At 40.9% G+C, this 23,728-nt stretch overlaps 1 protein-coding gene across 2 annotated transcripts in view; it reads left to right on the top strand.

Moving 5' to 3' along the window:
• MEGF10 (multiple EGF like domains 10) overlaps positions 1-23,728 on the top strand; it is a 202,254-nt gene that overhangs the window by 114,139 nt on the left and 64,387 nt on the right. For both annotated transcript variants that reach the window (XM_082253244.1, XM_082253243.1), the window contains exons 6-10: positions 1,298-1,544; positions 2,637-2,757; positions 4,214-4,350; positions 5,400-5,612; positions 19,579-19,753. In XM_082253244.1, coding sequence (XP_082109370.1) covers positions 1,298-1,544; positions 2,637-2,757; positions 4,214-4,350; positions 5,400-5,612; positions 19,579-19,753 — 893 coding nt within the window. The remainder of the gene's footprint in view (positions 1-1,297; positions 1,545-2,636; positions 2,758-4,213; positions 4,351-5,399; positions 5,613-19,578; positions 19,754-23,728) is intronic.

Below are 23,728 nucleotides of genomic sequence, written 5' to 3' on the forward strand. Positions count from 1 at the left end.
ATCTGTCAGGTTTTTATTGCTTTCTATGCCCTCATTTGGGAGATTCACCCTATCTATTTTACCAGTATCACCAAAAGGGAAAGTGCAAGAAAATCCCAAATTTTGGGTTGTCTGTAAAACAGTAATAGAGGGGAAATTTTCCAATAGGGACACTAGTTTTGGTGACAACTAGGGAATCTCTTACTTTGGAAGGATTTCCTCTCACTTCCTGTTTTGACTATGGGACAGGAAGTGAAAAGAAATCTCCCAATGGGACTCAGATGGCAAAAAAAAAAAAAAAACTGACAGGGCTTATAACCCTCTTTTACTCTATCCAATATGAAACAAAATGCCTTTAGTTCTACTTGAACAGCCCCAAGAACATGGTATTTTAAGCAAGCTCATACTTTGTCACTGTAACATGGAACAATTATGGCATTCCAGAATAGGAAAGTCATTTTTTCCTTGATTGGGTGGTGTGTGTTATGTTGGCTTGGTATAAACCTGCTTCGCTAAATTATATTTGGGCCAATGCCCTACTGAAGTAATGCTTTGTGCCATTCTCTCATCTACCCTGTTGAAAGAAATAAAACATGTGAATTTATACTGTTGTTCTATCCTCTAACTAGTTCATCATGTATAAAAAATACATTTCAATGTTTTGTTTTTATTTTTTGCATTTGTATTAAAGGTGACTTCCCTTTCCAATTCAAATCTTAGTTACGATGCCAAAGTTTACCTTGCAACATACATTTTCTAGCCTCTATAATCTATTCTACATCATGGGTGGGTTTATTTCAGGTAAAGGGAAATCTGCAAAGTGAAATAACCTATAGCAGAGCAGCCAATTAAAATAGTCTATCATTAATCGGACTTCATTAACATAAAATATAACTGGTTCTTATGCATTACTGTACCTTACCCCTGTTCTTAAAATATAAATACATATATCAATAGACCAGTTTTGTGGTCCTATTAAATATAAGTGCAGATAGGCAGTAGCTTCCATCTGATTGGCTACTTTGAGTAACCCTATTTTTTCCAGACAAGCTTTCATAAATTACTTTTTATTGAGTATCGTTAGTAATGATTGCTCTTGCTCTTTTAAGGACAGGTATACTTCAACAACCAATACTGTCTCCTGCTTAGTCAGTAGCTCCAGATATCCTGCAATCAATTCTTCTAATTTTTTGGAGTTGCATGCTTTGTTGCAGGATAAGTTATTGATCAGATCACGTACTGAGTGCTTTTCACGGTCATTCATCATCCTCCTGTAAACATGTTATAAACAGCTCCTATTTTCATCATTATTTTGCAGCTTGTGATGTTGATCATTGGGGCCCACACTGCAGTAGTCGGTGTCAGTGTAAAAATGGCGCACGGTGCAATCCCATTACAGGAGCCTGTCACTGTGCTTCTGGCTTCAAGGGCTGGCGCTGCGAGGCTCTCTGTGATCCGGGCACGTATGGGAATGACTGCCAACAAAAGTGTCAGTGTCAAAATGGAGCAACTTGTGATCATGTAACTGGAGAGTGCCGATGTCCTCCTGGATACACCGGTGCATTGTAAGTATGAATTAAATGAGAATCCTTATATGATGTGTTCATCAACAAGCATGACTACTTTTGATGATATCAGCAAATCCTACCACAGTAGAATATAAATTCTCATGGGCATGAAATGACAACAAACTATTTTGTATCTATAAGGTGGGGAGATGGTGGTCATACGGGGAGTACATCAATCAGACATGGTAGAACATCCTGTTCTGATAGCTATTGTTCCTATAGATAAGCTATCGGCGACAATATCTTTCTTCAATGCTGTCCCTCCATAGAAATAAACTTTAACACATGGCTGAGCCTACCATTGATGTACACCACAGTAGACATGAACTATAGCATCCATGGTGCCTGCGCATTCAGCCATTTTCCCGGTAGGCACCCTAATATGCATAAGAAAGCTGTCTGCAGAGAAACTAATATAGGATCCAATGTACTGATATCGTCCATTTTAATCTAGAAAATTTTCTGTTATGTTAAACATATGTAATTGCTTGTATTAAACCTGTTGGCTTTTATACCATTCATTGGTGTCCATAAATAGCGTTGTTCTGTATTCAGCTCGTAGCCCATCTGTTGACTTTCTGTTTGTGGGTGGGATTTTTATTCATGTATTCGGCTGACTGGTAGATATCTCCTATAAGGGAACTTGGTTGGCAGGGCTGGAAATTGATGGTAAATGTATAATAATCTTCTATGTTTTTTACTGTGTACATTCCAGCACCATGGGTTACTGCACACCTAAATATTGTAGTAGTTGGATTGTTTCCAAACTTGTCCAACTAGACCATGTGTATGGCCTGGTTAGACTTTTTCGCTAGCCACAGACTGCTTACAATAATCAAGTGCTTTAAATGTGATGCTGTAAATGAGGGCTCAAGACTATCAAAAAATGTTTTAACCTCAAAATAAATAAATAAAGTGCCAATGTAGATAGAAATCGTCCGACCACAAAACTGTTTTTTCTCTGACCAATAAATCAAAACATGATCTTATAAAAGGAAAATGTGATAAAAATGTAGGCTTCTAAAAGAGTGGGATTAATACGGTTCCCAATATGCACAGCCAGTCATGTTGCTTATCCTGCTGTTTCAGCTGTGAGGACCTTTGCCCGCCGGGTAAGCATGGCCCTCAGTGTGAAGAGAGATGCCCGTGTCAGAATGGCGGAGTTTGCCACCACGTCACCGGAGAATGCTCATGTCCTGCGGGATGGATGGTACGTCCCATGAACTCATTACACTCTTTTGGCTAGCTTGGCATTTGAAGTGTGATCAATAAAGATAATTAACTAATTCAGTCAATAACCCTTTTTCTGTTATGCTCAACGACCTTTGGTAAAAATAGTAATTAATTAAGTGACACAATGCAGCAGAGTGCTTTCTTAATCTTTTCACTGCCTGAAGGAATGGGATTCTATTATAATAACAACCAAGGAAGCGATAATTACTTTTAAAAGGAATGTCTAGGGTGAATTTTTCCATTATTTGCTTTAAAAGGGATTCATTTTGAACTAATTGTAATATGACTATTAATATACTCCAGTGCTGTACAAATGGAGGTTTGGGCATACAATCTAAAATATTAAACAGAGTCAATTATACTTTTATTTTATAGATTGTAAATCTTCTGTAACCAACATGCAATTAACTCTAGCTATTGATATATAACTGTGAAATGGGGAAAAAACATTCTTACTGGTTTTACTTCTGTTAATATCGATATGATGTATAGTTGACCATTCCTCAGCGAAGACCATTGGTGTTGTTACCAAAATTTCTGATGGGTGACTGTTGGAAAAAGTAATTCTACTGACTTGGTCACTTCACCGCCCCCAGTCTGCCGATAAGACAGTCAAGTAGGAGCAGCACACCAATGAGGTGATGCATCTACTATTCCTTGTAGTCAGCAAGCTTCCAGTGTTAGAACATGTCTTTATAACACAAACTTAAAGAGGATCTTTAGCTCCCCCCACCCAAAAAAAAAAAAAATACTGTAGCTGCTGACTTTGAATTAAAAGACCCTTACCTGTCCAGGGATCCAGTGCTGTCCTCATCTGGGTCAGCTCTTTGCCGATCTCTGGGTACATGGCTTCAGCATGTTTACTAATGGAAGTCATCTGTGAATGGTCCCACAGCCTTCTGGGACCTGTGACCAGTTGCAGAAAGGGCAACTAAGGGGGGGTGGACTTCCGTTCAGATTGCCTAGGCCAGTGATGGCAAACCTTGGCACCCCAGATGTTTTGAAACTACATTTCCCATGATGCTCAACTTTTCTGTAGAGTGCATAAGCATCATGGGAGATATAGTTCCAAAACATCTGGGGTGCCAAGGTTCGCCATCACTGGCCTTGGCGATCCAAGCGAAAGTGGGAGCAGGTACCTGTCAAAATAAGGTACCCACTCCCCCCAGAAAAATAAACATGCCCAAAAGTGGTGGAGGAGGGGGAAAAGGGAAACTTCCCATTTTGGATGAAGTTCTGCTTTAAGTATATCATCTGCTAATCTGTAAATTACATTATTGTAATAAATGACTTTGTCATTGTCAGTTTTAAGTTTGTACTATTTTATGCGTCTCGAAAATTGTTATAAATCTATGAGGTCATTTTAATTAGCTGCTGCCTCAATGCTTTCACTATTCTTAGAAGCTGCATGATACCATTCTGTTTTAATTTAGGGCACAGTTTGTGGCCAGCCTTGCCCCGAGGGTCGTTATGGCAGAAACTGTACACAGGAGTGCCAGTGCCACAATGGGGGGACATGTGACTCTGCCACAGGCCAATGTCATTGCAGCCCTGGATACAATGGGGAAAGGTGAGAAAATGATAATGTCCCACTCTGAATCCTAACAAGAACAAATTCCTTGTGTATTGTCAAAGGGATAACTACACATTCAAGAAATATAGAATAAACTGTACATGCCTTAATCCATAGAATCTAGTCTTGATCCTGGCTGATCTCTCCTTCCCATGCTGTCTGCATCTGTCATCTATCACATCATGGTGACATCCACCCCAGCACTTAGAGGTGATTGATAGCATTAGATGTGCATGTTTCCCAATGTGACTGTGTAGAGGCTCTCTGTTCCGTGCTGTGCAATGTGTGACATCAGATTATGCCCCCTGCTGCCTAGAGCCTGAGAAATAACTTCTAATCTGTGTACTTTATAAGGCTGTGGAGGAGAAAGGGCTGCAGACTTCATTGGGCTTATGTAAAGGTTTATCATCACTTCATTGCTATAGTCAGGGCTGCTGTCAGAAATCACAGGGTCCAGCATAGGCTACCTGACAGCCCCCCCGTGCTAAAAATACACAAAAACTATTATTAGTGGGCACAGACACATCAACATTCCTGCTCAATCTAAAAGATCCAATTGTATTGCTTTAATAAATAAAGCTCTGTGTGTAAATGATGTATTGGGGCTCATTCACATGGTCCGTATGGCCTGTACAATGTAAATCAGCAGTTTGTTAATGTGGCTGGAGCCAACTAGAGCAGCCTATATTAAACTATAGGGGCACAACAGCTGTAGGAACACAGCCGCAGGTGTGGGTGCAGGTGTACGACCCTGAACCCTGAACACAGATAGCGTGCATTCAGGGCCACTCACCCACACCTATTAAATTAGGCTCCGTTTGTACAGCCGCTGAGTCTCCGTAGAGTGACAGATGTCTTCAGCCACATGAACAAACAACTCATTCCCATGGCCAGAGCACCTGTGTGAATGAGCCCTGGGTGTCGGTGGTATTTAGAACACCATCACTGTCTGTTCCATGGTCTTTGCAACGTCTGGTAATGTTAAAGAGGTAATTAAAGTGAAGATAAAAGATTTACTAACACAGTTTTGATCCTAAATGTTTTAGATGTCAAGATGAATGTCCAGTTGGGATGTACGGAGCAAACTGTGCAGAGACCTGCCAATGCGTTAATGGCGGCAAATGTTACCACATCAGCGGTGCGTGTCTTTGTGAGCCGGGCTATACAGGGATATACTGTGAAACGCGGCTGTGCTCAGAAGGTCTCTATGGGATGAAGTGTGATAAAAAGTGTCCGTGTCATGTGAAGACCACGCGGAGGTAATTTAGAGGATGGCATCAAATGTATGGTTGTTGTGATGTGTTCTCTGAAACATTATCAATGATTAATAATAACTCAAACTATTCTTTTGTCTGTGTTGTCATGAAAAATAACCCTCCTTGTTTCTAGAGCATTTTCTTCTGAATGAGTACATTTTATATCCCCCCAGAACCCCCCTCCAAAATTCTTGTCCCACAAGAATTGAGAGGAGATGATATTTATCACAGAAAGATCATTAAAGTGAGCGTAAACCCAAGAAAGAATGAAATTAATGTTTTTCCCTTTACTTTTCATCTGGTGATTCTGCCAGTACCACACCCCCTTTCCTAGAGTGACAATGCTCACTTTCTGTACTGTATATCAACCCTTTCTCCCTGGACTATGTAGATGGGCAGACGTTGCCCACACAGAAACCGACATGCATGAAGAAGTTGGTTCTCTGGTTGGGCATTAGTTGCAGGTAGTATCAAGAGAGTGATTTTGTCCTCTGTCACTGACCACACTCCCTGCACACCACTGTGTCAGATGGGGTAGACAGAAATTAGAGAAAATTTATATTAGTACCACCCACTGCTACCCCCATACCGATGCATTGACGTCATCCTATTGGTCACTTGAGGTACATGGGGGTAGTGAGGGGATCGGTCACCCTTTGATGAGAGAGAAGACACCAGGGTCCAGTCTCCTAGGTCCCCTGAAGACAAGGATTCTGCTGTAAGTGAAAGTAAAACCTTTATCCCAAAGCTGTTACTATAACTGCTTATAAAGTGTTAGCTGGAGTTCAGCTTGAAGTTGTTAGTGTATCTAAATGTGCTAGTCCGTCTACAGGTCCCCTTCCCCCAGACTGACAAGGCTGCTGTCTAAAGGTGCCCCTATGCTTCATCATCCAATAATAGGAGAGGTGTGTTATGGGCCATACACACTATACAATTGTCTTTAGATTTTTTCCTTTAGATTTACCAAAACCATAAAATATGAGGTCAAATCTAAACACTTTCAATTTGTATGCAATCAGGCAGGCCCCTGGACTACATAGTTGAAGGAAATCAAAAGGAAATCTAATAACAAAAGTTGTATAGTGTGTATCCAGCTTTACTGCCCAGATCACCAGGTGAAAGCAGAGGTAAAATAAACCTAAAAAAAAAAAGAAAACAAATGCAGTCGCCACATCTAATGATTAGTAAGCTGCAATATAATACAATTTTGGTTTAGGGTTTAATACCCCTTTTACCAACATTTTTTAATGGTATATTTATTAGACCAAAAAAAGAGCCAATATGAGAAGTTCATTGTTAAGATTTACAATAACAAACACTGAACGTTTATATGCATAACATTGCAGCTACCTTCAGAGCCCATTCAGACTAGCGCGACATGACTTTGGGGGGGCGACCTGTGAAGTCGCGTGCACCGCGACTTCGGCACGACTTGCAGGGACTTCACATAATGGAAGTCTATGCAAGTCGCTCCGAGGTCGCCCCAAAGTAGTACAGGACCCTTTTTCTAAGTCGGAGCGACTTGTGTCGCTCCTAATAGAACGGGTCCTGTACTACTCAATGGACCGCGACCGAGCGCGACTTGTCAGGCTGACAAGTCGCCTGACAAGTCGCGCTAGTTTGAATGGGCTCTCAGAGAACATATAGATAAACTAGCGTTTTCTGACTTGTCTGGATACACACTATACAATTTTCTTTCGATTTTTTCCTTTGGACTTACCAAAACCATAAAATATGAGGTCAGACCTACACACTTTCAATTTGTATGCAATCAGGCAGGCCCTTGCACTACATAGTTGAAGATAAATCTAATGGAAATCTACCAACAAAAGTTGTATAGTGTGTATCCAGCAACCCTTTTGGATACACACTATACAACTTTTGTTGGTAGATTTCCATTAGATTAAAGCATCATACACACGGTCAGATTATCGAACGATCTTGCGTCTGATTTTTGTTGCATGCTAGTCTCATATGGAAAGTGAAGAGGTTACTTTCATACGAAAATTCCCGTATGACAGAATTCAACTCCAGAAGTGATGTCATGTGTTGAATTGTTTTGTATGTGTTCTTTCGTTTCTGAACATGCCTAGTCTTGCTCTTACAATTTTTTTCGGACGAAAACTGTACTAATTAAATGAAAATCGGACGTTGTGTTGACGTACGATTAAAAAATGTATTGCCTGCACATCCAGATTTTGTCGTCTGAAAATTTGTAATCGGCTGTCTAAAGCACTATACTAACAATCCGAAAATAGGCAGATCGTTCATCGGACGAAATTTTACTTCCGATATTCGTATCGTGTGTACGGGCCTTAACCTTCAACTATGTAGTGCAGGGGCCTGCCTGATTGCATACAAATTGAAAGTGTTTAGGTCTGGACTCAGATTAGTGGTTGAAACCAACTGTGTATAAGCATACCCTTCTTATAGGGCTATGGATTATATATGCCTCATTTCCACTGAGAGGAACGGTTCGGGTCGGTACAGTTTGGAAGGGTTAGAATGGTCCGGTCTATTCAGGTGAGCGTTTCCACTGCAAGTCGGGCCACCAGGGACCATGCGGGGTTTACACCAAATGAGGTGTTTGTTTTGCTCTTTCATTTGACGTGAGCACTGAAGTTTTCCTGTCCGCCAATCAGTGGAATCTATCGTGTGACGCCAGTAGCTCCGCCCTAACCGTACCGTACCATTTCCTATGGCCCTACATCTGAAGCAGGACCAGGAATGGTGCGGTTTGGTTCGGTTGTATGGGCCACTTTCATAATGGAAACACTCAAATTAGCGTACCGTACCGAACCGACCCGAACCGATCCGCTCAGTGGAAACGAGGCATAATTGATCCATTACCTTAAAATCCAAGGTCTAGGATTTTCCACTGGGAGACATTGCAGCTGGGGACATATATACTGCCAAAGCTTTCGAATCCTGTTTACAAGTATGAGAAAAATCTGGCAAGCATAGCCGTCCACCAACATCTCCATATTCCTCACAGCTGAAATGTATGTGTGCCCGGACAAAGCAATAAATCTTATTCTATTGCCTTATGTTGGATGCTGACCAAGCCCCCATGTGCTGTGATGGACGCAAACCCTGGGGTGCTCCATAAACTCTATATAATGCATCTTATGGAACTGGGGAAAGCACATCAGTATGTTTGTGTTACAATGCTTACCATTTGATAGGAGACAACCCACTGCCTAATGGGCCATACACACTATAAGATTTTCTGAAGACTTTTTCCTTTAGACTTACCAAAACCATATAATATGAGGTCAAACCTAAACACTTTCAATTTGTATGCAATCCGGCAGGCCCTTGCACTACATAGAAAAGGTAAATCTGAAGGAAAAAGTCTTCAGAAAATCTTATAGTGTGTATGGCCCTTAACTATATAGAAAATCTAGGATTATAATTCTGGATGATATCACAGTCATGATTTAACGTTATTATTCTAAAAATGACTTGGATTCCTGATTACCCATTTCACATGCTGTGTAGTTAGCTTTTCCCGGACTTCACCGGCGTGTAGTAAAAAAAAAAAATCCCCACAGAGCCCAGAGGAAAGTAATTTCATGTATTGACTTTGGGTGCTGTGATTAATCAGTGCTAAGGTGATAGTTAATGCTTTGCTTGCTCATCTCAGCAATGAATGATTGTGACTGCTAATTCCCAACACACACACCCTCAGGCTTCCCTGACTCTATAACAAATTGAGAGAAAACAATATTGGATGCCCACATACTACGCATGGCAAAGCAACCTGAACACAAACCAAGCCCTGATCTCATTTTGCCTGCAATGCATAGTCATAAAAATTCAATAAAAGCTTGCTGTTGTCATTTTATCACATATTCATTGTATGGTCATATAGACAACATCTACTAGCAACTAAATATTTGAAAACAAGTTTAAAAAAAATAAAAAATCACAGTGATGTTCAACCACAATAAGTTAGAAAGATTTCTATTTGTACAGGTAAAATTTGTAAAATTTGTAAATTTTGACCACGGTATATATTATTTGTTAGACCAAAAATAAAATAGTAATTTGGACTCAAAACAAACATTACATTTTTCTATAAATTGTCCTGCTTACTTTGAGCTAGCCATACATGGCTAGATTTCTCCTGTTTATCCTGCAGGCACCGAGGAAAAAGAAAATAAAAATTGATTCCCCCACCTATGCTAAACAGACATTGACAGTTCCCCACCCGACTCCTTTAATTTTCAGCTGGGTCACTCCAAGCTTGAATTTTGGCCCATTCAATATGAATTGGTCAAAATCCAGTCATTTGGCCAATTTAAGTCTAGTATAGCTAGTCAATCAGTCCAGTAAAGCCAATGGATAAGCATGACAGCCAAGCATCTACGTTTTTCAATATATCTTTTATTGCAAATTTAACAAGAGACTTAAGAGACTTAAGATTTAAAGTAGTTGTAAACCTCAGACATGAAATATGAATAAAGCATATCCCTCTATAGTACAGGTGTCAAACACAAGGCCCCCCAGGTTATTTCCTGTGGCCCTCGCACCTCTCCTGCAGCTGTGGCACCCCTCTTTTCTCTGCCCCACCTTGTCTCTGTAGACGGCAGCAGAGAGGACAGAACTCCTTTGCCAGATCCTGCACTTCTCTGTGCTGCTACAGAAATGCTCACCTTTGCCCCTCCCCCTTTCTCAACTGTCGGCAGCAGAACTCCTGCAGTTCCTGCACTTCTCTGTGCAGCTGCAACGCCACCTTGCCTTTGCCTCCCCTGGTCTCAGCATTCAACAGACTCTGGAAGCTGACTCCAGCCCTCCTCTGGTTCTCCTCCAGACCCTGCTTTTCTTCCCAGATTCACCCGCATCTTCTTCCTGGCAGCAGCACAAGGTAAGGGGGTGCATTGTGATGTAAGGAAGGGTGGGTGACTCTTGACTTCTGATGGTGGGGGGTTCTTGACATCCCATGTAAGGGGCGTGGGGTGCTATGTACATCTAATCCTACAGATATAACCGGCCCTTTGAGGGCTACCATAATGATGATGTGGCCCTCGATGAAATTTAGTTTGACACCCCTGCTCTATAGTGTGTACTTTTATAGCGTATGTCAATTAGGAGCACTAAGTGTCACTTTTGTCTGCTGCCTCGTTTGTATGCATGAATCACTTCTGACAAGTTTTCCTGACACCAAGAGAAAAATGGTGACAAGGGAAGGACCTCCAGTGGATTGACAGCTTCAGCTCTGTTCCTGTTAGTTGTGTGATGGGGGGGGGGGTCCCTTCCCTCCAATCAGCTGTCAGAGCTCTCCTCACTGAGCTCTGTAGAGTGTAACTTCAGCTCTCTGCCCCCTTTTTCTGAACTCTCAGACAAGCTTTTAAATTTCAGCACTTTCAACAGATGTGGAGAAGAGAGTGCTGCAGATAAACAGGTACAACTTATGTAAGAGGATTTGTTTAATCTCTGTGTATCACCTGAGGCTGTTCACCTCACTGGGGGTATTTAGTTGTGTACAACCTCTATAGCAATATTTAACAAAAAACGAAAGCTTATATTAAAAAATACCAAGTGAATATGACTTGATCATAACTTTAATAAATATTTTTACTTGGATTGATTTTATCCTAATTGCATCATTTGATATTGCATGATTTTTTATTTTGAATTAAGAAACTACAATTCTTTCTGGCAGCTTATATGTGGATAACAATGTACTATATAAAGTTATCATCTGTCCCAACACTATTAGTAACAACACATTTGCCTCTTCTGTGGTTAAACATGTGGGGGCTTGCATGGTAAGACCTCAATATTTACATGTCTACATGTGCTATTAGGGATTTCCTTATTGCATGTTATTAAAAGGTTCCCCATGTATGGTATAGAAATGTCTCTTTAAATAGTTATATTCAACAGTGAGTGGATATCTTTCCAACGTGAAGGAAATCCCCTCTTAGACAATTGTCATGGGAACAGCTGTCCCCATTGGAAGATTTCTTCTCTATTCCTGTCCGGGTAGCAACTCAAAAGTTCAGATTTACCCTCACTGTCATTCCCAGTGACATTGGTGATTTGGGTAATTAGAATGCCTTTAGCTATATTTTAAGGCAGGGGTGGGGAACCTTTTTTCTGCCAAGGGCCATTTGGGGATTTATAAAACCATTCGGGGGACGTACAAAATTATCACCTTAAAAATTAGCCTGTTATATTTGGTCAAACATTTAATTAACTCACCCCTCATGTGATGGCTGCAACTGCTTCTCTTTGGTGAGGTGTGTGATGTTAGCTGGTATTGATGATGTTGCTACTCGCAACGTTTTCCAGGTTTGCATCGCTCAGTCTGGAGCGCAGACGACTTTTATGTGGTGGTAAGTTTTTTGAAAAGAACTGCTGGCAGGTACTGCTGGTGGGTATAGCTGGCTGGTACTGCTGTGAGTACTGCTGGATGGTACTGCTGGCTCAGGCTGATACTGCTGTGGGTACTGCTGGCTGGTACTGCTGTGGGTACTGCTGACTCAGGCTGGTACTTAGCTGTAGGTACTGCTGGCTGGTACTGCTGGCTAGTACTGCTGGCTCAGGCTGGTACTTTGCTGTGGGTACTGCTGGCTGGTACTGTGATGTAGGTACTGCTGGCTGGTACTGTTGTAGGTACTGCTGACTCTGGCTGGTACTGCTGGCTCTGCTGTGGGTACTGCTGGCTTTGCTGTGGGTACTGCTGTGTGTACTTCTGGTACTGCTGGCTCTGGCTGGTACTGCTGTGTGTGCTACTGGCAGGAAATGCTGGCTAGGAGAAGTGTAGCAGCGCCACGCTGGAGAAAGAGGTGATGTTTCCTGTATTGGTCACGGGCGGAGTGCATTTGATATCACTCCACCTGTGACTCACTCAGACTGTCATAACGGAGCAGGAACTATACAGGAAGCATCAGCTTCATTCTGACAGATCAGCTGAGAGACACAGACTCAGCTGCATGGGGGGCCGCACCAGATGACTTCGGGGGCCGCATACGGCCCCCGAACCATAGGTTCCCCACCCCTGTTTTAAGGGGTTAATTTATAATAAAAATGTGCATAGTCATTCACCCTGTAAAAGTGTACATACATTCATTATGTGCAAATGAAAAAATAATATTGTAAATAGGCTATATCTTGTGCTGTTCGAATGTAAATCATTGATTTAAAGTGGTAATGACTGCGTTTGACCACTAGATGTGTTAAGTATCATAGGTATCTGGTGGCCAAATGTAGTATTTTCCATTAAAAATCAATGATTTACATTCAAACAGCACTGAATACAGTATAGACCATTTACATTTCCCCCCCTTTGTACAGAATGTACATGCACTTTTTACTGGATAAATGGCTATGCACATTTTTTAAAAATGAACCCCAAAGTCTTTAAACCTGTTACTAAACAGGTGTGTTACCTGTAATTCTGGATAGTCGTTTTTGTGGTCAAGCACCACCCTTTACATGCAACGTGTGCGCCCCTACCCGGAAGGCGGCGTTATTTGGTCAGCAAGAGGATATCCTGGTAAGAAAAACATTGTGTGATATTATGTTGCCAGCCAATTTGCATACTCTAATGACCACCCCTTTCTAACTGGGATATAGCTGTAAAGAACAATATAGGTTTTTCTGACTTAGTTTAGCATTATTAGCAAAATTGCACAATATTATTTCGTTATTTATATGCCATTGTAGACAGATCTCCCAGTGTGTCTGTGATTTGTTTGTATATGGATTGTGGAAGCTGGAATGAAATACTGAAATGTACTGTAATGTCATTTTTTTATGTATTGTCATTTTTTAACAGCATGGATTTAGTTATTGCAATGGATATGGTTTACAACATGTAGTGTTTATTTCTGCATTACAGAAGAGAGTTAGGCTTGGGGAAATGTGACTGATCTTATGGCTTCAATACGTTTTGGGTCATTGGAGTTGATTTACTAAAGGCAAATAGGCTGTTCACTTTTCAAGGAAATTTACACACAGCCTAGTGAATGAGGGTGAAGTTCCAAAAAATAATCACATTAAAGGAAAATAAAAAACAGCATTTTTGCTTGAACATGATTGGATGATGAAAGTCAGCAAAACTTGACCCCATTTACTAAGCTCTGGGGAAAATTCTCCTGCAAAGTGAATTGTCTCTTTTTACTTTTAGTAAGTCAACCCCATTCTCCTGGAAGCAGAGTACATATATACCTACAAATATAAAGTTAGATAATTCTGCATATGTGTAGTGGTTCAGTAAATCGGGAAGTATTAAAGATGTAAGCTCAGCATGAAGCATATTCAGCAATGGCAGGTTACCTATTCTTCATATAAGGGCTCTTTTACACGGCCGCTCAGTTTTTTAGCTCCGCTGCGGCACATTTTTTTTTTTTTTTTCACGGACACGTCATCCGGTCCGTATGTCCGCATATCATCCCATCCATTTGCGGATGATATACGGACATAATGTTAGTCTATGGGGATTGCGGATGTCAGCGGATGACACCGCTGACATCCGATTTTGCATCAGTTCCGTTTTTTTAACTGAGGAAAAATAGGGTTCTGTTCCTTTCCAAAAAACAGAACAGAACTGAAAGGACACAAATCGGATGTCATGACATCCGCAATCCCATTGACAAGCATTATGTCCGTATATCACCCGCAAACGGTGGGGTGATATACGGACATACGGAACGCCCGTGTGAAGATATTCTTTAGACTATATACAAACTAGTATGGGTATATCAGCATATAGTAATAATTCTTGCTGCTTTCATTTCCCAACTGTACCTTCCATTTGGCAGGTAATTCTAAGGATGCCCAGAGGAGCCTGACTGACAGTAATTCTTATAAAATAGTCTTTACATTGACAGGACAGTTGATTTGGTTCTTAGAAGTCTCCTTGTAGTTGAAGGGAGAATGCTATCAGGGAAAGTGGTATAAGGGTCCCATTGTGCTGCTCTTGTTAACACGCTCCTTCCACACAGCTGACCCTGTCAGTTTGTTATGTAGGAACAGCTGGCTCTAAATGCACACTCAATGGGACTGCTGTTTCAGGTAGAGACAGATGGGCTTCCATCCAGGTACGGGATATATGGATGGAGTCTATAACACAAAGGTCAAAACAGTGATAAAGTCCTTTAATTCTGTGCTTAGTAGACAATTAAATATACATTATATTGTCAGAAGTATTGGGACGCCTGCCTTTACATGCAGATGAACTTTAATGGCATCCCAGTCTTAGTCCGTAGAGTTCAGCATTAGGTTGGCCCACCCTTTGCAGCTATAACAGCTTCAACTCTTCTAGGAAGGCTATCTACAATATTTAGTTGTGTGTCTATGGGAATGTTTGACCATTCTTCCAGAAGCACATTTGTGAGGGTGGGCCAACTCAATATTGAACCCTACGGACCAAGACTGGGATACCATTAAATTTCATGTCTGTGTAAAGGCAGGCGTTAAAATGCTTTTAAACAGCAAGAGAAGTGTGCACCGACCTAGTGTATTACCAGAAAAAGAATTTATTAAAAATGAAAGTACAACATACATTATACTCACAAATGCATGACGTATACATGCATGGTAAATAAAAGTGGAACAAGTCGCCTCCAAGACTGCTGGGATGCACCGATGATGCCAGGAGACCTGGTGGCATCCGTGTGAGCTTGGTTGATGCATTTCAAAGGAAAACCCTCTTCCTCAGAGCCAGATATGTATGTTGTCCTTTAATTTTTAATAAATTATTTTAGTGGTAATGCACGAGGTTGGTGTGCCCTTCTCTTGTTGTTGTTGTTGTTTTGCAGTTTGTTTGGATACCCACGGTCCTGAGGGCAGCATGGTCCTGAGGCAGCAAGACCATAGGTTGTGATATCAAGGATCACATACACCACTTACCTTCACATATACCGCTCTAGAGCGGGAAAATTATTGTCCTAATTCTTTTGACAATATATATCTCTTTTATGTAAATAAATATATTCATATATGTGTTGTTTCAAGATAAAATCCTGCAACAAAACTATTTAGCAGAACTTTAACAATCCACTCAGGAAATAGTTTAAAGTGGTTGTAAAGGCATGAATACGTAGAATGCATTAAGGTAAAAAAACCTTCTGTGTGCAGCAGGCCCCCAGCCCCTCTCAATACTTACCTGCAGCGATGTGCATGACAGTTTCGGTTCTCTGGATTCACCCTCCTCATTGGTTTAGACAGCAGTGGGAGCCATGCTGTCAATCACAGCCAATGAGCCAATGAGAATGAGAATGGACACTTAGAACAGCGGCTCTGCTTTGGTGGCCCCACAGCAAGCTGTTTGCTCTGGGGGCATGCGGCAGGAGGGAAGGGCCAGGAGTGCTGGCGGCGGACCCGAGAAGAGGAGGATTAGAGCTGCTTATGCAAAACCACTGCAGGTAAGTATAACATGTTTGTTATTTTTTAAAACAAAAAACTTGCCTTTAATATCAATTTAAAGTAGAATTCCAGCTAATACGTAACTAAACCTTAAACTGTCCCCTGCCCCCTCCTAACACCTATGCTAAATAACCTGTGTAAAAAAGATGTATATGCAGTACTTATCTATTTTTATGCCCCTCTGGGCGGGTTACGTGATCTCCCTTGTGTCAGCCAGTCTCAGCTGCAGGGGAGAGGAGAGCGCTCTCCAACAACAGCTAGTAAAGCCTAATGCGGTGATGGCATTCATAGGCTTCAATGGCCTATCCGTTGTCTGTGCTTCATCTTCTCCCCTGAAGCTGCACTGGTTGACACAGTAGAGCCAAATCACATGATCAGAGTGGCTTGAAAATTGTTAAGTATATACATCTTTCTTACACAGGTTAGTTAGCATAAGTATTAGGAGGGGGAAGGGGCAGTTTTAAGGCTAGTTAGGTGTAAGCTGGAATAATTTTGTATTGCACTAAATCCATTGAAGCACTGATTAGGCAATAAGGCTGTCCATACATGGCTTGATTTCTCAATCAATTTCCTCATTCATGCTAAACTGTATGGATAGAGGTATCTCCAATGCCAGGGCAACACCTGTGACTACCTGAATACCTCAACAGTGACTGAATCTGATAGGATGCAGTTACTCCCATAGAAAAAAAATAAAAATTTGATGGACTTTACTGGCAAATAATGCATAAAAAACATTGTTTGTTTATTTGCATCAATGTTAAAACAGCTTATATCTCAAGCTTATATTTCAATTAAAAACAATACATGCATGATTTTAAGTGAATACAACTGCTAACTCACTAATATCCTATTTACAAAAATACACAAATAAATTCATCGAATTTATGATTGTATGGTGGATTCATAAGTCCACAGAGTCAACGCGTTTCTGTCATTTAGCTTCCTCGGGACGCATGAGAATTCAGTAGCAATCACTAAATGTGCAAAAAAACAACAAAAAAGCACATATAACATATAGAAAGAATACAAATTCAATACTAGAGATAATAATAATAATCATTTATATATTGTATCCCATATACAGGTAAAGCATCCTGTTCATGCAGGACCAGATTGACAACAGGCTGTGGAGAGTTTTGTCCTAATAATGTGACAATATCAGTAAAAGAAACTTTGAGTAAATAAGCTAGTATATAGCATACCACATAGGTATGTTATCTGCTAGCTTCTTTACACAGACATGCATGCATGAACAAGGTGCTTTACCTGTATATGGGATACAATTTATAAATGTTATTATTATTATGTCTAGCATTGATTTTGTATTCTTTTTATATATTATATATTTTCTTTTTTCGTTGTTTTTTGCACATTTAGTGATTGCCGCTGAATTCTCATGAGTCCTGATGAAGCTAAATGAGAGAAACACATTGATTCATGAGGACTCAAGATTCTACCAAACAATCATATATTCAATACATTTTTTCAATTGTATTTTCATCAATAGTGGTATTAGTAATCTAAAACAATAGATACAGTAAGCACTAGGAAATTCCCAGCTGAGGTGACCATGAGGTGACAGTAACTCACTTGGGCATAAATACAAAGTAGTGCAGCGCTAAAACAAAGCTTTAAAAACTTTTCCATGTATGTATATCTCACAGTGTATATAAAATAATCACATTCCTATGCAAAATCCAAAAGTGCAAATTATAAACATATAAAGTTCATGTGATGAAGTGTCCAAACCAAGATGCAATTCCCTGAAGACGTGCATGCGTACGAAACACGTAAGGAGGAGCCTGACACTCTGACGTCACACCGCGGCATCTGGTTCCTGGAGCGGAGGCCATCTTGCTATGTTCGACCATTTTCTCTTTGCTTTTATCCATGTGAAATACCTTTAAATATAATAAAAATATACTACACTATCACACAATTGTGGGGATCCATGTGGTGAGCTATTCTGTATAGGACGAGTTGCTTGGGCGTACCTGACCGTTACTTAGAAATCTATTACGAGGATCAGGAAAGAGGTCCTATGTGATGGCTTAACTGTATCATGCAAATCTTTTGGTTTGTTCTGGTGAGTGCATAGTTTTGGTGGAATCGGTGCACTTGTTGATACATGTGTGGCATCATTGCATTAAGAAGCTCTTGTAGCGATATTTATGTTGGAAGCATCTTTATTTGGAAACTTCATTAATTTTATATGCTTATAATTTGCACTTTATTTATCGTGTGTGTTTGCAAAAATGTTGCACTATTTTTGGCACATTGAGTTTAATTTTGCATAAGAATATGATTATTTTATATACACTGTGAGATATACATACACTGATTTTTTTTTTTCATAGCTTTGTTTAAGTGGTATTAGTGAATCAGAAGTTTTAGTGACTTTAAAATCATATGTGTATTGTTTTTCATTGAAAACTCCATTGAAATATAAGCTATGGGTATTTAAGGATGTGGCAATTGACTGGTATATCTTAGGATGCAGTTACAGTTTGTATAATATTTTCCATCTGGCTCAGTCAATGTTTAAATTAACTTTTCTCAAATAAGGTCATGCTTAAAGGGTTACTCAGGGCTCGCATTTTGTATTACAGAAGTCAAGACATCAGTGGCTGGCCTGAGGGTTGGGGAGGACTCCATGGGGACCTTATGGCCACACTCTTACTTCCTATATTTAAGTGTTAGTTCATCAAGAAGTGGATTTACTCTACACCAGGGATCCATAAACTACGGCCCTCCAGATGTTGCAGAACTACACATCCCATGAGGCATTGTAAAACTCTGACATTCACAGACATGACTAGGCATGATGGGAATTGTAGTTCCTGAACAGCTGGAGGGCCGTAGTTTGAAGACCCCTGCTCTAGACCATGTATATGCAGGACATGTGGTAACAAACATGTCTGCGTAGGTGTGAATAAACTCATAGATTTTCCCTTTGTACTTCACACTAAACTGCAGTGCATAGAATTGAACCATAATATTGGCTCTTTAGTCTTGTGGACTACTTTTATGGTACACTTTATATTTGTCACTTTTAGCACTTTACGTTTGTGAATCTTTGCACATGAATGGTTGCACTTTAATGAAGTATTATTTATTGGGGCTGCATATTTATGTTTTTAGCTCTTTTGTGGCTTTTATATACTGACCTATCCTCCAAGCTGCCTGAGTGGATTTTTTCTATCGCCGATCTTTTTTCGGGATTGCTATAGATGAAAATCTGCCGCATAGAAAATAATTCGATTTTTACTTGACATGCATTTACCTTTCAGCAAAATGCAACAGTTTTGCTGCATCAAAATGGATGTGAATAGGCCCTAGATGGATGCTCCTCCAGTAGTGAGCTCCTTCTGTCAAAATGTGGGTACTCCTGTGGATTTATGGGTGTTGTCACCCACCTTTCCGTGTTCCAGCATCTCTTGTTGCCTCTTTGCAGTGATAAGAGAAAACGTTCATATACTGTACTCTACACAAAGACAGAATAGAATTGGCATAACTGTGTGTTTGGTGTCATATTCAGTGGTGAAATCATTTGTTCTCTTTTCTCTTTCATCCTCTGTCTTCCCAGCTGTCATCCAATGTCTGGAGAATGTTCCTGTAAGCCTGGCTGGTCTGGACTCTACTGTAATGAGACTTGTTCTCCCGGCTTCTATGGCGAATCCTGTCAGCAGATCTGCAGCTGCCAAAATGGTGCAGACTGCGACAGTGTGACTGGGAAATGCATCTGTGCCCCGGGATTTACGGTAAATTAGAATTTAAGCTCCTCTGTTTCCTCACTGTATATGTTTTAGAAGAATGGTGAAATCTGATGGTTAATGTTAGTTAATGACAATGAGGTATGACATTGCTGTATCATTTTACTTTTTAAATGGCGCCTCAGAAGTGGAATGCCATTTTTTGAAATGTATTATTTTCTCAGGATCATGTAAAAACATTTAGCCCCGGTTCACACTTGTGCGTGTGCGGGGTTCGCATGTAATATCGGAGCGCACTGCTCCGACATTACATGCGATCGGCTGTGCGGTGCGAGTTTAGCCATACAGTTTGTATGGCTAAATTCGCACCGCAGCCGCACCAAACACGCACAGGACCCTTTTTTCTAGCCGCATCAGGATCGGATCGCACAGCGGTTCACACTTGTGCGATCCGATCCTGTGCGAGCTGCACGATCGCACTGCGATATGCTATCAAACTGGGGGTGTTGTTAAGATTACATTGACACCCCCAGCGTATCGCATATGGCAGTGTGAACTGCCGGGGGTGCGTGTGCGATGCGGGAACAGGCTGCGAATTCGCAGCCTTCCCGCATCGCATAAATGTGAACCGAGCCTTAAAGTGAAGGCCTTTTTTCTTATGTTCAGAACTACAACATGGTTTTGCATATGAATATTTATTATCTCTAGTTAGTGGAACTCTAGCTGAGATTCAATCCATTTATGGGCAGGCTGTTGTAATAGCTATAACCACCAGCAGTAATCATTGTGTTTTGCCATCAGGGAAGAATCCCTACAGGAAAAAAAAACAATTGTGCTGCGGGAGGAATTCCCACATCAACACAGACTTTGAGCAATTTTCTTTCGGAAATTGTGTGGAGAGGAGTAGGCTGAAAAAAACACGGGCACCATCCCCAAATAAATAACTGGGAAGAAAAATATAATCCAGGTGTGGTGGTGGGAAATGCAAGGAACGGGGAGATCATAAGAAAGGGGAATGATCACCAGACCTGGATAGTGGGGATTTAAATGTGCCTAGTATGTATTAAAAATATATATCCCTATACAATATAAAATTTATAAACATTTTATTTAGCCCCGGTTCACACTAGGGCGACCTGTGAGGCGACCTGGTCGCCTCACAGGTCGCCGCAGGTCGCCTCCCATAGGGAAGCTACGGACCCGTTCTAATAGGAGCGACACAAGTCGCTCCGACCTAGAAAAAGGGTCCGGAGCTTCTTTGGGGCGACCAGGAGGCGACCGCCATAGACTTCAATGTTATGAAGTCTGTGGCGGCCGCTCCGAGGTCGCGGCGCACTGCTCGCACCGCGATCTCGGAGGTCGCCCCTGAAAGTAGCGTCCCGCCAGTGTGAACCGGCGCTTATATAACCAGTTCATTAAAATAGATACAATGTGGATTTGATGATACATCTGCATAACAAGCCCAAAGATCTGATCAAAATAGATATAATCTGCCAATGGATTGACGCGTTTCACTGGAACAGCTTCTTCAGGATTCAGTCAATATTTATATGTCAAACAGATTTGCAATGTATGATAATATCCATTTATAAAAGCCATACAACAGGCTGTGGGATATGGTGACAGGTGACATCGCCTTGACACCCACTGTAATAGACAAGGAAAAGAGGGGACAGGGCCCCCCCTTTCTCTTGGAGGGGGATTAAACCCCCCAAAAACAACAATAACCGGGCTCCCAGGAGGGGAGAAAGGATGAACCCTACCAGAGGACTGGATGTAATAAACAAGAAAGAGATAAAAAGTCTCCAAAAAATCACCAAGCTTAAAAGATGGCCAAAATGGGCGTCAGCAAGCCAGTACAACCATAATTGGGAATACTGCAATGTCCGATCTTCACTTGTGTATCACATGCCATCTGAGAGCAGAATGAGTCCAGTAGTTGCAGGATAGAAAATTGCATCATCTATGGCCTGTCTAAGCAACATTTCGCTTTTTTACAAAGTTAATACTAACTGCTTTGCTGAACAAAGGCTGTTGTGTATTGAGCTGAGGAGGTAAAATATAAATTACACACACACTGTTGGACTTAGAGAACTGACTCCTCCCCATTCTACAGCCCAATACAAAACTTGCAGTTGGAGCAGGAGAGTCTGAAAAGAAAAAGCCTCGGCTTTGCTCTCCGTGGAAAGCTTTCATTGCTTCATAAGTGAATCCTGGGTTATTTCTTAAAATAAGTATTTTATAAAAATACTAATAGCATTAAAAATGTGTAAACTTTAAAGAGAACCTGTCATCATAATAATGATCATAAGCTGAAATGAAATATTTTAAATGCTTACTTGACTACTACAGAAGAGTCCATTCCCCAGCACAGCCTCTTCCGATATCCACTTAAGGACCAGAAGGTTTTTCCCCCTTAATGACCAGGCCAATTTTTTGCGATTCGGCACTGCATTAATTTAACTGACAATTGGGCGGTCGTGCGACGTTGTACCCAAATAAAATTGATGTCCTTTTTTTCCCACAAATAGAGCTTTCTTTTGGTGGTATTTGATCACCTGTGCAATTTTTATTTTTTGCGCTATAAACAAAAAAAATGCAACAATTTTGAGAAAAAAAACGATATTTGTTACTTTCTGCTATATAACATTTCCAATAAAAAAAAAATTTAAAAATCAATTTCTTTCTTCATTTTCTTCAAAATTTTCATCATTTTAAGCCAATTTGTATTCTGCCACATATTTTTGGTAAAAACACAAAGCTAGGGGAAAGATTTATGTCATTTTTATTTCATTTTTTTTTTTTCTAGTAATGGCGGCGACCAGTGATTTTTAACGTTACTGCAAAATTGCAGCAGACAGATTGGACACGCCATTTTTGACAGTTTTGGGGGGACCGGGGACATTACTACAGTAATCAGTGCTAAAAATATGTACTGTTACTGTACTAATGACACTGGCAGGGAAGGGTTTTACACCAGGGGCGATCAAAGGGTTAAATGTATGCCTAGGGGGTGTTTTCTAACTGTGAGGGGGATGGGCTTATGGAATCAACAAAGGGACCTGTGTTCCTAAACAGGAGGAACACAGGAGTCCTGTGTTGATTGCTAACAGAACAATGGTCTGCCATGTTTATAAATGCAGACCGCCATTCTATCTCCCCAGGGAGTGATCGCGGGTGCCCGGCAGCAACCGCAGATCAACTTTCCCTCTCGCGAATCGCCGTGCATGTGCTCCCATAATCGCTTCCAAGGATCGGCGTATGGGTACGGCAATTCGCGCAGCCGGGCCACCTTGCCGCAGTATATCTGCAGTGGGTGGTCAGCAAGAGGTTATAACACTCTCCTCTTCTGGGAGTCTCTGATTACTGTCTGTGCTGACCCAGCATTAATGCCTAAGTTTAATTGATTTTTTTTCTTTACATCAGCAAAAGAAATAATAATTACATTGAATGAGAGGCGTCCCTCATGCTGGTGGCTGCCCTCTTGAAATCTTGTACTTACTCCTGTCCTTGCTATGCAGCACAACTGATTGGCTCCTTGTGCTGCTTCTCTCTCACCTGGTCTGGGCTCTGCTGTTCAGTGACTGCAGGGCGGCTGATACCAAATGAAATACAGATAATACCACTGGTTACATTTAAGAAATTAGATTTATGGATAAATTGAAGTATAACTAAAGTCAAAATGTTTTTTTTTAAGTTTTAGGCAAAGTAGAGATGGATTAGAACGCCTATTAGGTTTTTTTTTTTTTAGCTGTCTGTGCCCCCATTACGGAGATTCATCCTCTGTATTTGTCCTATTTACCATTATCGATGAAAGTAAAAGAAAATCCCAAATATTGGGTTTTCCCCAAAAAGTAATAGAGGGGACATTTTCCAATAAGAACAATAGTTCTGGTGACCTGGGGGGGCCCCACATGGGATTCCCTTATTTTTTTGCAGGGATTTGCTTTCACTTCCTGTATTGGCTATGGGACAAGAAGTAAAGGTAAATCTCCCCAATGGGATACAGGTGGCGAAAAAAAT

This window comes from Pelophylax lessonae (assembly GCF_965119305.1).
Source record: "Pelophylax lessonae genome assembly, chromosome: 1".
Lineage (NCBI taxonomy): Eukaryota > Metazoa > Chordata > Amphibia > Anura > Ranidae > Pelophylax > Pelophylax lessonae.